General features: G+C 41.3%; 1 protein-coding gene across 2 annotated transcripts; it reads left to right on the top strand.

Annotated features, from left to right (window-relative positions):
• The first annotated feature begins 710 nt into the window (after window positions 1–710).
• ushbp1 (Usher syndrome 1C binding protein 1) lies at window positions 711–11,749 on the top strand. Of its 2 annotated transcripts, XM_069153256.1 has the most exons (14): window positions 711–890; window positions 1,776–1,999; window positions 2,142–2,278; window positions 2,605–2,768; window positions 3,035–3,226; window positions 3,421–3,668; window positions 4,804–4,944; window positions 5,144–5,232; window positions 5,366–5,501; window positions 5,705–5,939; window positions 7,025–7,183; window positions 7,983–8,080; window positions 8,636–8,758; window positions 8,884–11,749. In XM_069153256.1, the coding sequence occupies exons 1-14, from the start codon at window positions 885–887 to the stop codon at window positions 9,047–9,049; spliced, it is 2,118 nt and encodes a 705-aa protein (XP_069009357.1). In that variant the 5' UTR covers window positions 711–884; the 3' UTR covers window positions 9,050–11,749. The 2 variants fall into 2 exon arrangements, with proteins under 2 accessions (XP_069009357.1, XP_069009358.1); XM_069153257.1 differs by lacking the exons at window positions 8,636–8,758; window positions 8,884–11,749 and having other exon boundaries at window positions 7,957–8,046.
• Window positions 11,750–14,419: the final 2,670 nt, after the last annotated feature.

Here is a 14,419-nt window from a genome sequence, read left to right as displayed (position 1 = left end):
GGCTTGTGGCCTCTTTTTTTTACGCCTTCGTTTCTACTCTTACTAACACTGCTGTGATACTTGTAGAGGTGATTATTAGTAAAAGAAAGAAAAAAAACAGCAGCCTACGAGTAAAAAAATATAACGTCGAGCACGAGTTATTGATCGATTTATCAATTTATTGGGTCTGCTCTACAGAAATGTTAAAGTTGCCCATGGCATGCACTATAGATATATTTCACTATGTTTTTTCCATAGTGGCTCCAGAGTGAGGAAATAAACAAAAACAATGTCCAACACCGAAAAGAGTCTGATGTTCAAAATATAATATAAATAGCCTATAGTTTATACACTACATTATATTATATTATATTATATGAATATAATCTTGTATAGTTAATGGATGATCACTTGCAGGGCTAATTTTTCATTACTCGAGTCTTAGAGCATGGTAGTAGAATTCACATAATCATAGTCTTTACAGCAGACAGAGGTGAGGAAAAGCAGCCTTAAAAAAACACTTGTGTTACTTTAAGTGATGTCATGCATTTGGGAAAAAAAATGAAATCATAAAAATGTCCAGAGAGGATATCCAGAGTTCACATCACTGGATATAGTTTGCTATTCAGCAGCATGGAAGCAAAGTGCGGACAAAACAGGAAGGGCCACAAAGTGGAGGGGAATGGGTGGGGATGACGTTCTGAGTGTTTTCCACTTACTTCATTCAACACACTAAACAGCAAAAGTGCAGAGAGCAGACAGTTGCAGCGACTGACTGACTGACTGACTATTGGAACATATGATTATCAAAAAAGGCAGGACTAAAGAGAACATTTCCTAATTTCGTCAAATGTTTGAACACATCTCAAACTGAGTCACTGCTGCAGCCATAAAGATCAAGAAGTATGGAGGTAAGTCATGATGAAGTGTTGGAGTGAAAATATGTTACTTAACATACAGAGTGTGATCGGGAGCTCTACAAGTCCAGTGAAGCTGATAAACTGACAACATCTATACAATTATAATGCCCTTTAACTCTGTCATATTGTTCAAATTCCTGATCCAGGTGCTAAATGTTCTTGTAACAAAATTTATAAGAGAAGGACTACTGTTTAAAATGATTACACTTTGTGTTAAAATCATACCATAGAAACTGTAGATGTGAATGTTGGTATAGCAAAGTATCCAATGTGTTTATTCAGCAGGGCATGCTGGGAAAGCTTCATTGACAAGGAGTAGTTGTGCATTAGGGATAAAGAATTTGAAGTATGTTGCCAACTCTTGTCTGCACAATATATGATCAAATTTACGAAATTAAAAGATATATGTGTTCAGTTATTTTGAAATATTTCCGAGCGATATGTAAGTGATTAATAAAATCTAAGAGTGACGTTTTGTTGTAATTCCATGTTTTATGTTTGAGGCATTTAACCAACATTCTTTGTGCAAAACAATGGATGGTACGGTCCCCAAATATCTGCAAAGCAGGAAGCTGGATCTCAGGATGTTTTAGCTTCCTCCTTTTCCGTTGCTCAAAACAATAGCCGCTAAACAGTCTGATGTCTGGCTGGAGAGCATAACAGATTTGTGGATATATATGTATATATATTTTTGCTAAGTTTAATTATGAGCAATGGAAGATGAATATTCACAGCCTACAAGTACATACACGCAGATATATTGATACATATGAACTTGATCAAATGAGAAGGAAAAGTTTAGAAAAATTAAAATAGAGACTCACAAGCAGTGTGTAATTTTCTTACAGTCCAGATGCACACTTCATGTTTCTGCAGGATTCCAGACGCAGCAGATGCGACAGCCTGGATGCTGGAACAGGGTGTGACAAGGAGGTAATGAACCTGAGCGACCATCTAACCCTCGACCTTGAGGGCTCTGACCCTGCAGTCAACCTCGAGCCTTCCCCAGCAGAACTGGCCGAGTGTGAGGCTGAAGTGGGCACCCTGCTCAGCATCATCGCCGAGCTCAACAAGAAGATGGGGTCACTAAAGGCACCGAGGTAACGTCCGTACAATTTATCTGCATCAATGGATTTGTGTTCACTCAGATTATACGCTACGGTAAAACCATACATATTTTCATGTTTATGGACAGCTTTTGATTCAGTTTATAGCGTGTTTCAACGTACTCTACTCTTGCAGTGAACCAGGTGACATGAGACCACCAGGTCTACCCAGGCCTCTGGTTCCAGACCTTCTGTCTCACCGGATGGTCAGAAGCAGCCCAGACAGGAACAATGCCTCCACTGCCACATCTAAAGCTACAGTGACTGACCGAGGTTGGCACTGACACCACATTACTTTGTGTTCAGTAGGCCTCATTATTGTGAATGGTGTGCTCGTGTACTGTATGTGGGGGATCTTTCCTGCAGGCCAGGAACTTCTGTCCAAAAGAACAACTGGTATTTTATGTAACATTTCATGTGTAATCTTGAGCAACAGCCAGCGACACACATGTTAGCTGAGAAAAGTTGAAAAACACATTACTGTAACTGTATTCATGTTTCTATGTTTGAAAAGAAAGGAGCTTTTTAGCTGGTTAAAGTATAGAAGTGCAACTCACTCTGCACCATGAGCTGCGGCACCTCTGCATTTCATCCTCCAGGAGGCAGCGGTGTTGTGTGGAGCAAACTGCAGCAGGTTTTGTCATCAGTGGAGAACTCCATCAGCTGTAGAAGGATCTGGGCCGTCCCCATCACGACCTCTGACCAGGACAAGCACAAAGAGCATCTGAGTGCTGCTCAGGAGAACTGGAACAAAGCCACCCAGGTATAAAACTGGGGGGAAAAAACTGTTACTGCAGCTGCAACTTCCAACAAAAACTAATGTAAGGTGAAATGTACTGGTAGTTTTTGATGTTCTTTGACAAACATTTAAAAAAAAAAAAAAATAGCAATAAAATCCCAAAATATTTCAAATAATTTTGTTTTTACAGTGGCTGTATGAATTTTAATGTATTGGTTTAAAAAAAAAAATGTCAGGCTATCTTTAGACTCCCATCAGTCCCTTTTGTAATTGTGGTTCACTGGTTGCAGATATTGGAGGAGATGGAGAGAGAGTTTGGGATTTCGTGCCTATCAGGCCTGTCGAAGGACCAGCAGCAGGAGGACATGCTGGATGTGGACCAACGGGAGTCTGCTCTCAGAAACACCACGCAGAGTCTCCAGGAGGAGCTGCAGAGAGCACAAAGCACCATCAGCCAGGTGGAGGAGGAGGAGAAGGACAAGGTGGGAGTTGCTCAGAAGTCACTTTTGTTTGAGATAGTGAGGAGGAAAAATATAATTAAGAGAAGCTGTGGTGAAATTAGCTTGTTGTCACACCACTGAGATAAGCACAATCTATTTGACAGCTGAAATGAATCTAAACTAAACACGAAAAACCTGAAAGTTTGCAACCGTATGTCCTTTTCTCTGTGTTTCAGCTGGTTGGTCTCCATAAGGCCTGGAGGTCCGGCAGTCTCTCTCCCTCCTACCGGCCCACTGCTGGAGCTCTCAGTCCAGACTGGGCCTCTCCTCCCTACCCTGGTTCACCTTTACTCCACAGAAGAACAGCCAGAGCTGTAACTCCTCTGTCTACGGGTGGGGACGGGTCCCCACTGGGCTCCGTTACCTCCGGCAGTCCATGTCCCAGCCCCATCACCTTGGAGTCGGAGACAGAGCGACTGAACAGGTGAATCTGAGGAGCAGCTCACGATGTTTCAAAGTAACAAACATCAGACACGTTTCCTGTCTGTATGCATGTGTGCGTAGATAACCAGCATTCTTTGTAGAGCATGTACAGGATTGTGAATCATGCAGATGGAGGTTTTGTAAGCAGCAGGTCTCCTAGGCCCGACTCAAAACAATTAGTTATTTCAGTTCGTGACTTTCCAATATTAATATCATAAATAAATGGCAGGAGTATTTATCATTTATATTTTTTGAGATCCATTCAAATTTTCCTGTTGTTTGACTATTTTCACCCTGAAAGATCAGGTGGGAAGGTAAACTAATGTATATCAGCTGGAATAGATGCATTGAATATCTTGATAGCCAGAAATGAGTGATTGTTTGACTTCACTCGACAAGGACATTTGTGGCACAACTTCACGGATATTCAGTGTGTATGACAAAGGAACATTTTTTGAAAAGGTCACAACCATAGACTGTATAGACAAGTGGCTTAAAAGTAGCTTCCTGCAGAAGTGCCTTCAATTGCAATACCAATCGAGGGCCACTAGGGGTTGGCACCACAAAACCTCTGGCTCCTTAAACTCCCATTCAAATTCTCTCATAAAATAAAGAGTCAATAAGTTTTTTCCATGTGTCATTATGGTGTCATTACCTAAAGTCACTCCCACTTATTACTTTTCTGGTGGTCAATCTGAAAATAATCCCCTCTTTAATCAGATATTTGGCCTCAAATAGCGGTATGTTTGGGGTGTTCTGTTTGATTGACAGGCCTGTGGTGAAGTCAGGTTTCCACTGTAGGTGGGTGGGGTGTAGTGTCCTCAGATTCACTACTCGCCTCTCTTTAGCTCATCCAAATATGGTCTCTTCTGAATCCAAAATAGCAAGACAGCGGCGGACAAAACACTGATCTCGAGGCTTCAGAACGGCAGTTCACAAACCAGCGGTTAACGTCACTGTTGGTCACAACTCCAGCAACACTTGTATAAAGAAGGCATTTATTGTCAGACCAAAGCGTTTCAGCATGTGGTCTAAAGTTTGGACTCAACCATTACAGTAAAACGGCTTCTACTTCCACATCCATTTTTTTATTATTGGTCTAGCTGAAACTCTTTTCCTCCTTCCCAACATCCCAGATGCATCGAGAGGCTGCGAGCCAGAAATGAACGTCTGACTGCAGCTCTGGAGAGAAAGAAGGGAGAGTCGGAGCAGATCAACGTCACACTGAGCAGACTCGAGTCTGACTGCTCGGCCATGCAGATGGCTCTAAGATACTGGTACACATTAAACACACCTGACACATCAGTGCACAGGCCTGTCTGCGCTCATATATATATATATATACATTCTGTGTCAGTGTTTCAAAGTGCTGTGACGTGTGTGAACATGATGAATGTGCACTGGTCAACAATCTAACAGTATTCGTTTGGGTTCCTCTCATCTGTGAGGTCATACTTTGTCTTTTGTGATTGATAGTGAGGAGTGTGAAGAGGCCTACAGCGAGCTACTGTCACTTAATGATGCCAAGAAGCAGCAGAGTGTTCCTCAGCCGACAGACTCAGCAGGTGCTCGAATACCAAGTTTTAATACCACTCACACCTCAGGGCACTCGTATATGTGCATGCACAATAGGCATGTACAGTATGTCACTAACACACGTCAAACACAGTCGGGGTCACACTTTTTTCCTCTCGTCAGAGCCCGCTGGTGACAGGCAGTTGCCCAGCAGTCCTTCAGCTCAGCTCAGGAAAATGGGAACTGAAGAGCTGTCCACCTCCTTCTCAACAGCAGGGGTCACAGAGGAGACGCAAACACAGACTCACACAGGGCAGAGGTGACTTTACACAAGAAGTGCTGTTACACAATCAGACGAAGTAATAGGGATGAGCACCAATGGAAATACAGCATGTGTTGATGGTGGCACCGTCACAGACCAAAAATGAATCAACTTTAAGGTTTCAAAATTAGAGTTGACAAAGTAATGACATCAAAATTTTGTGTTCAAATATAGTCATTTCACTACCTGTAAACCCACAGCACACCTGAGCCGGTGGATCGGGAGGATGCTCTCCGGCAGCTGATTCAGAGGCTGAAGAGGGATCGGGCAGCCATTTGCCTCTCGAAGCCGGGTCCAGCAGTAAAGACCAAACTTAGCCCTGAAACTGGCCACCCAGCCGGATCAAGATGGGGACACGTGCTGAAAGATAACACCAAACCTCCCGATCCCAAGAAGGAGACAGCTTCACTGTTTTATGAACTCATCTCAGTCAGGGTAGGAGCAGCGCGTCATGGTCTGTGTTTGTACGATGCAAAGTTAAGAGCCATTTCCAGATATTAGAAAGAAATTGTAATTAAAAAAAAAAAAAGCAGCTAAATAAGGCTTCTATCCCAAAACAATCCATGTTTTACTGCACAATACTGTATACCCGTAGCTTACAGTCCTAAAACACATTGTTTGGAGTGTATATACAGTTTGTGCACGAGACACTGCTGACACATTTCAGAGGTCAGTGTGTATGAACAGAGCGGTCCTTTGTTATATTATTTAACCTTTCAACATCCACCCCTCTGGAGACACTTTAAAGATTTCAGTGCATCACATTGTACCTGGACTATTTGTATGACAGGGAAATATTACAAAAAATGATCACATATATAGCCACTAGTCTGACGGTGGTATATTTGTTTGTTGGTATAGTTTTCTAAACCAAACAACAAAATAAGAAAACCCATCGCATCACTGTAGCCAACATTACACCCTATTTAGCACCTTTACTGTCTGATATTTTATTCTAGTGTCTGAATTTTCTCTGTGAAATGTTTCCACATCACAGCTCTCCAAAAATGTTCCTCAGTCGGATGAGAAAAGTCCTTCCTTGGTGTTTACACTACTCTCTGCTGAAAATCCCACAATGCAATGGTCCGCACTTTATAGATAGCAGTTACTGTTGAGAGACTCCACGCCTGTCAGCAATGATGCCAATTATGATGATTAATAAGTGTCTGAAATCTCAATAAACCGCTCAGTATTGATTAAATATACCCAGTGTCTGGTAGGGAAAAGTGAATAAGTAACCAAGGAATTGGTTCCAGATATACAAGCATAAAATCATACCGCACTACAACACCAACAAATCATGACAGAAAACCGCAAATTTGTCTATCAAATTTTATTAAAATTTCAGGCTTTGGGAACTTCTAGTAGTAGTTTCAGATTCTTGGGCGTTAACATCCACATCAGACAACAAAGTGGAGGTAAAACCTAATGCTTGTGCTCGTATGGAAATTCTTCCATTGTATAGCTATGCTTATCACCTTTAACTCTTTATAACCTCTGGTTTATCTGTTTTTGTTCAGGAGGAGATGTCAGATCTGCGAGCTCTCACCCGCCTCAAGGAGAAAGAGCTGAGGTGTCTGGAGTGGAGTTTAATGGGCCAGAAGGCCCAGGAAGCAGCCGGAGTTTTCATCCCCGAGAGCCTCCGAGAGGAGCTGCAGGATCGTAAGGCTGAACAACAGGTAGGACACACTCCTGCAGCGGCAACGCACGCACTTTTTTTTTTTTTTTTTTTTTTTTTCAATTTGCAAATAATACAGAGTCAAGGTGAAATGAACAAGAGGGAGCAGGACGTTGGTCTACTGTGACAGACCCGATTCAAATAAGGGTGTCCCACATGGGAAATCACACATCTACCAAAGCAGGATCCCTCCAGGCCAAGAAGGATATTTCGGTTCCACAAGGTCTTCTGCTGGGCTGTCCTGTCGCTGCAGCACAGATTCATACCACACCATGCACCTCTGTCGGTGGCAGATGACGAAGAACAGAAGAGCTTCTTTATGTTACCACAGCTAACTGTGACTTAAGACCCCATATGTTGATTAATCTGTGTTATGCCTCAAGGTTTCACAATTTCCCCAGTTTTTCCTGGTTTCTACAGACTTTATGATGTCCATCACAATAAGCATAAATGTAGTTTAATAGATAATTCGTTTAGTACATGCGCACTGGTATCCTGGTTATGATCTGATGTTTTGGACATGCAAACATCTTTCACTGGTGTCATCCTGATTTTGAGAAACCTGGATGTACTATGTGGAGTTCTGAAGGTGCAAAGCTGGCTGTTCTTGGTAGAGCTCCAGAGAGAAGCTTTAGAGAGGAGATGTACAACTACTTGTATGTTGAGATGGTGTTTGGTAATTAAAACCATAATGATATGTTCGAATGGAGTTGAAGACTGCCAATAAAACACTATAACGATGTGAAATAAGGGACCCTTGTGAACTTTCGATAGAACCCTGATTGAACATTATGCTTCAGAGGCTCTGTGAGAATGCGGCTAAGCTTGGTGCTGACAGCGACATCACTGGTCCTCGAACCAAACCCATCCTGAAAGAGCTGCAGGCCGTCCTACAGAGGTGAGACATTTTCTCTGCATACTGTCGCTCAATGTTTGAAGTGGGGCACTAACACTGCAAAAACTAGGGCCTGATAAAGGTCTGTCCCATGCATGAAAAAAATCAGGTCCTCCTAATAAACAGCTTATGTGTTGTATGTTTCCATTGCAGCCTTTAACGATTTTGTAAATGTCGTAGTAACGAAACCCAGTAAACCATCACCTGAAGTAATCTGGATACTTGAGGTTACATCAGAAATCTCTTGCCTGGTTTTGATCTGTTGCTTGGGAACACTGTCAGCAGCAGAAAAGCAGACTTTGTACTGAGAGAACTTGTAGTTATTTTTCTCCATGAGAACCAACCATCTTTTTTCTCCTCTGACCTTGAGTGCTGAATACTTATAAATAAATCCCTGCTGTTGATACACTGCATCACATTCACTCCAAAGCCAAGGACATGTCGTAAAAATGATTCTTTACAAAGATTATTTTTGATTTCTGAGTAAACATCTTCGGTGCCTTAAGCAACATGAATAACCAGACAATATACTCTCTGTATTCTCTCTTCTTTTTGCAGGGAACAAGCCCTGAAGAAGAGATTAGCTTTGGTTCAGGACTCACTGAACACGGCTCTCTCAGACAGCACCTCCCACAGGAGGGACAATGGAGAGCAGATTGCTCGGCTCACACAAGCTCAGAGGTGAATATCACAAGAAGGTATTCGGTATACCGTTTTGTCTTTGTTCATCCACATCTTTAGGTTGAGGCAAAAAAACCAAAAAGGTCATGTGCTAAATTGGATCTATTGGTTGTCTTTCATTCCAGTAAAGCTTTGAGTTCGTACCGGCAGATCCGCAGGAAGTACCGGGAGCAGGTGTGGAGGCTGGAGCAGAAAGTGGCGGCCATGACGGAGAGTCACCTCACCCAGAGTGGAGCCACAAAAGCTGCAGGGGAGGCTGTGGAGTGGAGGAGGGAAGAGACTGTTTTATGAGACATTGATTCTTCAATTAGAATCATCCTTCCTTAAAGTCAGATGTTATTTATATCAGCTACATGCACAAAGCTGCTGAATAATTTGCTCTTTCAAAAATCTGCTGCAATCTGCTTTTATTAGATACTTACAGCATATTTGTAGTTATACTTCTGGCCTTGGAAAGAAATTTCTATTTATTTAACTACTAACCCATTAATGACATCCACAGCAATCACTTCAGGCATCGTTTGGCTCTTGAGAGGTAAATATAGAAAATGTAGGGCAGTGCAACACTGTGAGCTCTGCCTTTTCAACCCTTGTGAGACTTTCCAATAAACTGAATAGGATTCCACAGCTTAACTTGTCTAACAGGACTCACACATCACAAGACACATTCCTCATTTCAGAGAAACAGCTGTCATGCAGTCATGAATATCTACGTCTGAATCAAGGCCTGAGCCCGCTGAGGACCTCGGGACTGACCTCGAGAGCACACATGTCTGTTTTCCCGTAAAAAGCCACCTCTACAAAGAGGCCGGCCGTGCTGTCCTGACAAAGCTCTGAGGGGGGGAATGGGGGCTGGGACAAAAGCTGATGTGCACATACAATGTACGGCTAGCCCGTTTGTCTTCTGTGCACCTTTATAATCTCACTTTCTCTGCCTTTAAGAGTTCTGTTAAAGGGTCAATTCACCCAAATTACAAAAAAAACACATATTTTCTTCAATTACCTCAAGTGGTATTTAAGTGAGCAGATAGTTTTGGAGATATCGTTTTCTTAGAGTTGTGCCTTCATCCCAAACACTGAGTGAGTGAGTTCATTACTATGAGAATGGCCACAGAGTTATATTTTAAGATTGTAGGCCTATGTGTTGGAATTTATATGCGTACTCAAAAAAAGAGGGCCCGGCTGTTTTAATACATTTCTTTTGAAGAAAAAAAAAAAAAAGAAACAATATACATGTGAGCTGTTTTTTTCAACAAATAAAGACTTCATTGGGAATGAATGGTCTCAGGGCTGAGTGATACAGACATGGCGGGAAAGTCCAAATGTTTTAAGACTGTTGGAGGCTCTGTAGAAACCTGAAGGAAAACCATACTATTTTCATTTCTAGGAAAATGTAAATGCAGCCATAAAACACATGGTGTGATTTGCCTTTCAGAACAACCTCGGGAACGCTGAGGAGGCGTTACAAGGAAGAAACAGATAGCTGCCAAAATGATGGCTTGTGGCCACCTAACAAGCCTTAACAAGAAACAGGCGTGAAGCTGATTCTCCAGGAAAAGAGACATGGCTTCATATTATATATTTAATAAATGAGTACTGCAGTCCCATTATGATGGACAGATTGTTTTCAAATTTGAATCAAACAATCAAAATTAGCATGTAGTCTCAAGGACTTTGTCTTTTTTTAAAATCTTCAGCTCCAGATTTTTCAGATTTTCAAACTTCAAACATCACATCTGGACATCTTTCAGATTTCATGCTTCTTCCTCTGGAGCCACAGAGGTCTTTAAACAGCCTTTTAACATACTGTATGTAGTGGTATTCTCCAAAACCCTTAACAGACATTGGTGTGGGAAAACTACTTTCCTTTTTGAAGTAAATGTTTTTGATAAAAAATTTGGAAAAAGAGAATGAAAAAAAAACAGGCTGCACCGGATCTGTTGCCACTGGGGGGGGAAATATATAAATAAATGGCAACCTTATTATTACTCTACATCCTGTCACCTTTAACTGGCATGGAGGTAGAAATCCCAAAGATGATTATCATAATCCTGATGATCAAAACCAAAACTGTTCAGACAGATACAAGCAAGATAATGTTTTGGTAAATTGACCGTTTCAAAGCCCAGCTTACTCACTTTCTCTTCATCCCTCCATCCTCTGCTTTTCACCACTCCCTCATGCTTCCATTTGTCTGCCTTCCCCCCCCCCTCTGTCCTCTCCCTACTCATCCCTCACTCATCTCCCCCTCCAGTCGACCCTACACCCTGACCTTCCCGAGCCGGTCAGCTGCAGCTGTGACCGGCGGTCAGGAGGTTAAGGCAAAGGTTGAATGTCACACCCACAGGGTCACAGCGATGCCTGGCTGTTGTGTTAGCCTGTGAATGGAGGGTTCAAAATGTCAGACGAGGTGGCAAGCCCCTGACGCCCTGACTCCTGCCTGAGCTTGCCCTTTCCCGGGCAGAGGTCACCGCAGAGGGCCAGTCCTCCTGCTCCCCCCATACCTCCAGGTCACCGTCGCTATTGTTGTAATAGCTGCTATTAGAGCACATGAGACAATTATCATTCCATTTTGTGTTGTCACTCTCTAAGATCTATGTTAAGCTCCCGACTTCATCAAAGGTTTTCAGATGACATAATGTTGTAACCTCTGGGTGACTCTTGTATCAAAGGCGACAATAATCACAAGATGTCTTGTGGAGAGAATTTTTTTTAATTTTGCATTGCCTTAAGGACATTTATCCTGGGTGGCTCAATAACTCTGCATCTCTGGAGTGCAGTATCCAGATGTTTAATTTAAGTACCTTAAAGTGCTAATACAGCAATCTAAAAATATTACATTACAAGTCCAGCTATCAAGACTTGCTATTAACAGTGAGGTGCACTTAAAATATCCAAATAAAAGCAAACATTTTTATTATTTCAAAATAATTTGTCATATTTTGTCAGTAGTTAAATGTGTAACAAGATCATATGATTATTTTTTAAAACCCTAACATGCAAAGCAAATTGTCATTATAGCTGTTAAATAAGTTGTATTTGTAAGTATATTTTAATTTGAAATGTAGAGGTTAAGGTCAAACATCATGAGTGCAGTACTTAATTAGATGTTCATAGCCACCTGTCACCCCTGCATCTGTTTCAGTATTACAGCTCCAGGTTCATGGTAATGTTTGGAACAATGCTTGTTGTCTTCACAGACACAAAAGGAAACAGCAATGAACTCCTGTCCAAACCAATTCAGAAATAGAGAATAAATAAAGAAGTTGTCAAATCATTACTTTAAAAATGTAACCTAATGAACACAATAAACACAACATCTTCACTACTATTTAGTGATACACTATTTGGTAGTTTAATCTACAGCAGTGGTTAGTTTATTACATGTTTTATATGTAAAATCTTAATTTGTAAGAGTAAATCATAAATATGGCAGTCAGTGGATTACTGGAGTTAAAAGAATTGTATTTTCCAACTATCAAAAGGAAATATTCTGGTAAAAAACCAAACAATCCAAACAATCTTTGCACTTTGACTTTGAAATTGGACTACAAATGTAACTTTCAGTCACTAGAACTCAGTGAGCTTTTTTTTTAAAATATTTTTTATTTCACGCCTTTTAAATATGTATTTTTCAAACATTCTTCAAACTTTAGTTTAACCTTGACCCCACATGACTGTGTGAAAGCTGTAATCTCCTGACAAAGCTGTGTGCACTGAAACATGCACTGAAGCAGAGTTTTTAAAAGTGCACTGATGAAAAAAAGTGAATTAAGAAAGTCAAACACGGAACATGAAGAACTGAGTGATCAGTGAGCCTGTAACAATCTCATCTGTTAACATTTAAGCGCCCTATCTCTGAACACACTTCCACCCCCACATATAACAGCCTCCACTCCAGCCGGCGGAGTTTTTTTTTTTTTTTTTTTTTTTTAGTGCCTGGGAAAAATAACCAAACCATTATTGGACAACGACAGCGGCTGTCAATCAGTGGTGGGGGTGGACGCAATCCCACTCAGCACATACGGAGAGGGAGGGTGACCCGTAGGTTTTAGGTCAACTCATTTACTCTCTGCATCCGCTCCTTCTTTTTAATAAGTTATCCCTGTGTAAGCTGTATAAAGGGATCACCGCCTGCACCTTCCATTAGCTCACCTGTCACAACCACTCCGTATCCCCTTCTCATCTCCTCCTTCTCCTCTCTTTATCTCTCTATTGTCAGCTCGCTGCTGCGGGACGCTGCCTCGCTGACCTGACACCTCTCTCCTGAGCTTTGTGACACCGGTCGGCCCGCGGAGAGGTCAGGAGGACGGAGGAGTGCTATTGGCGTAAAGAGATCTGACCTCAATCAAACGGCCTATCACATCCGCTTTGTGCTTTCACCTGCTCAGATAATGATGGAAAACAGCTCGGACCAAAAATGCGTCCTCACCACAGACACCAGCAGCTGAAGAGTGAAGCCTCTTTTCACATTATAAGCCCACTCACAGGGCTTGTTGATAGACGGAGAATCAGATCAATGAAGATCAGGTTGTACGTTCCCCCCCCCCCCCCCCCCCCCTTTGGTTTAGACGTAGCACTGCCCTGAATGAAGACGTGTCCATGATAACCCTTAACAAAAAAATGGAAAAAAAAAAAAAAAAAAGTATTTATAAAATTTATTTTTGTTGACAGATGCTAAAATAATCTTAAACAATTCTATTTTAAGTGACAATGGAAAAGTAGCTCTGCGACAAGACAGAACTAATGCTTTAAAGAGGACTATTTTGTATTAATGCAATTATTTTTGTCAATTTCTATTTCTAATATGAGATGTATTTAAGGCTAATGCGACTGAGACAAGGCTTACATAGTTTTTGCAATAATATAAGGGTTAGTGTATTGATCATATTTGTAGTTACAGGGATTTCATTGTATTTTGCTGCAGTACTGCTCAGGTTACAAACAAGCTGCTTGGTTTATTACATATTATGTACGTGAATATGGGCATGTACATGTGTAGATGAGATTATTTCCTACTATACTGATGTAGTATTTTTTTTCGACAGACCTTCAGAGATGCCTGTTGCTGGTAACATATGGGGGATCCTAATAAACAAACAAATAAACAATTAAACACTTATCTGCAAAATGCTTGGTCATTAAGAAAAACATGTTATACAGTTAACTATTACATTGTGTTTTTGTGTAAAACGTGTTTTTATTTGTACACTGCGGTTTGGAGTAATTATTTGTGTCTTTGTGGAACCTAAACTATTGTATACGTAATGAATGACTGCATCCAGATAAATAGCAGCAAATTAAAGCACCAGTCTGAATAAATGAGCGAAGAAGCAGAATAAATGCTTGGTGCTTGTTTACAGATATATTGTAAGCATATATCTTATGTGAAATATGTGACGTAACCTTCACAGTCAGCAGCTGAACACTCACAGAACGTGAGAGTTTGGATGGATGTGTTGGACGGCAGATCAACAAAACACCAAATAAGGGAACATCTTTTGGAAGAATGGTTTTCGACCCTCCAGCAGAGTTCCAGAGACTTAACATAATCACACAGTGAAGCAAAACAAAGAGGAAAGCTGGGGTGTGTTACAAGGGTCAAACTACAAAGGTGTAAAAAGGTTTCCCATATCCAAATCAATGATATGTCTTCTTCAG

This window comes from Embiotoca jacksoni, unplaced genomic scaffold, assembly GCF_022577435.1.
Source record: "Embiotoca jacksoni isolate LCO1_2020_lvr unplaced genomic scaffold, fEmbJac1.0.p SCAF_19, whole genome shotgun sequence".
Taxonomy (NCBI): Eukaryota; Metazoa; Chordata; class Actinopteri; family Embiotocidae; genus Embiotoca; species Embiotoca jacksoni.
Note: the sequence above shows the minus strand (reverse complement) of the source record. Positions and strands in the feature narration are given on the sequence as shown.

Coding starts and splice junctions, on each gene's coding strand:
- ushbp1 (XM_069153256.1), top strand. Junction 2,769..3,034: donor ACTGGAACAAAGCCACCCAG/GTATAAAACTGG, acceptor CACTGGTTGCAG/ATATTGGAGGAGATGGAGAG. Junction 8,081..8,635: donor CTGCAGGCCGTCCTACAGAG/GTGAGACATTTT, acceptor TTCTTTTTGCAG/GGAACAAGCCCTGAAGAAGA.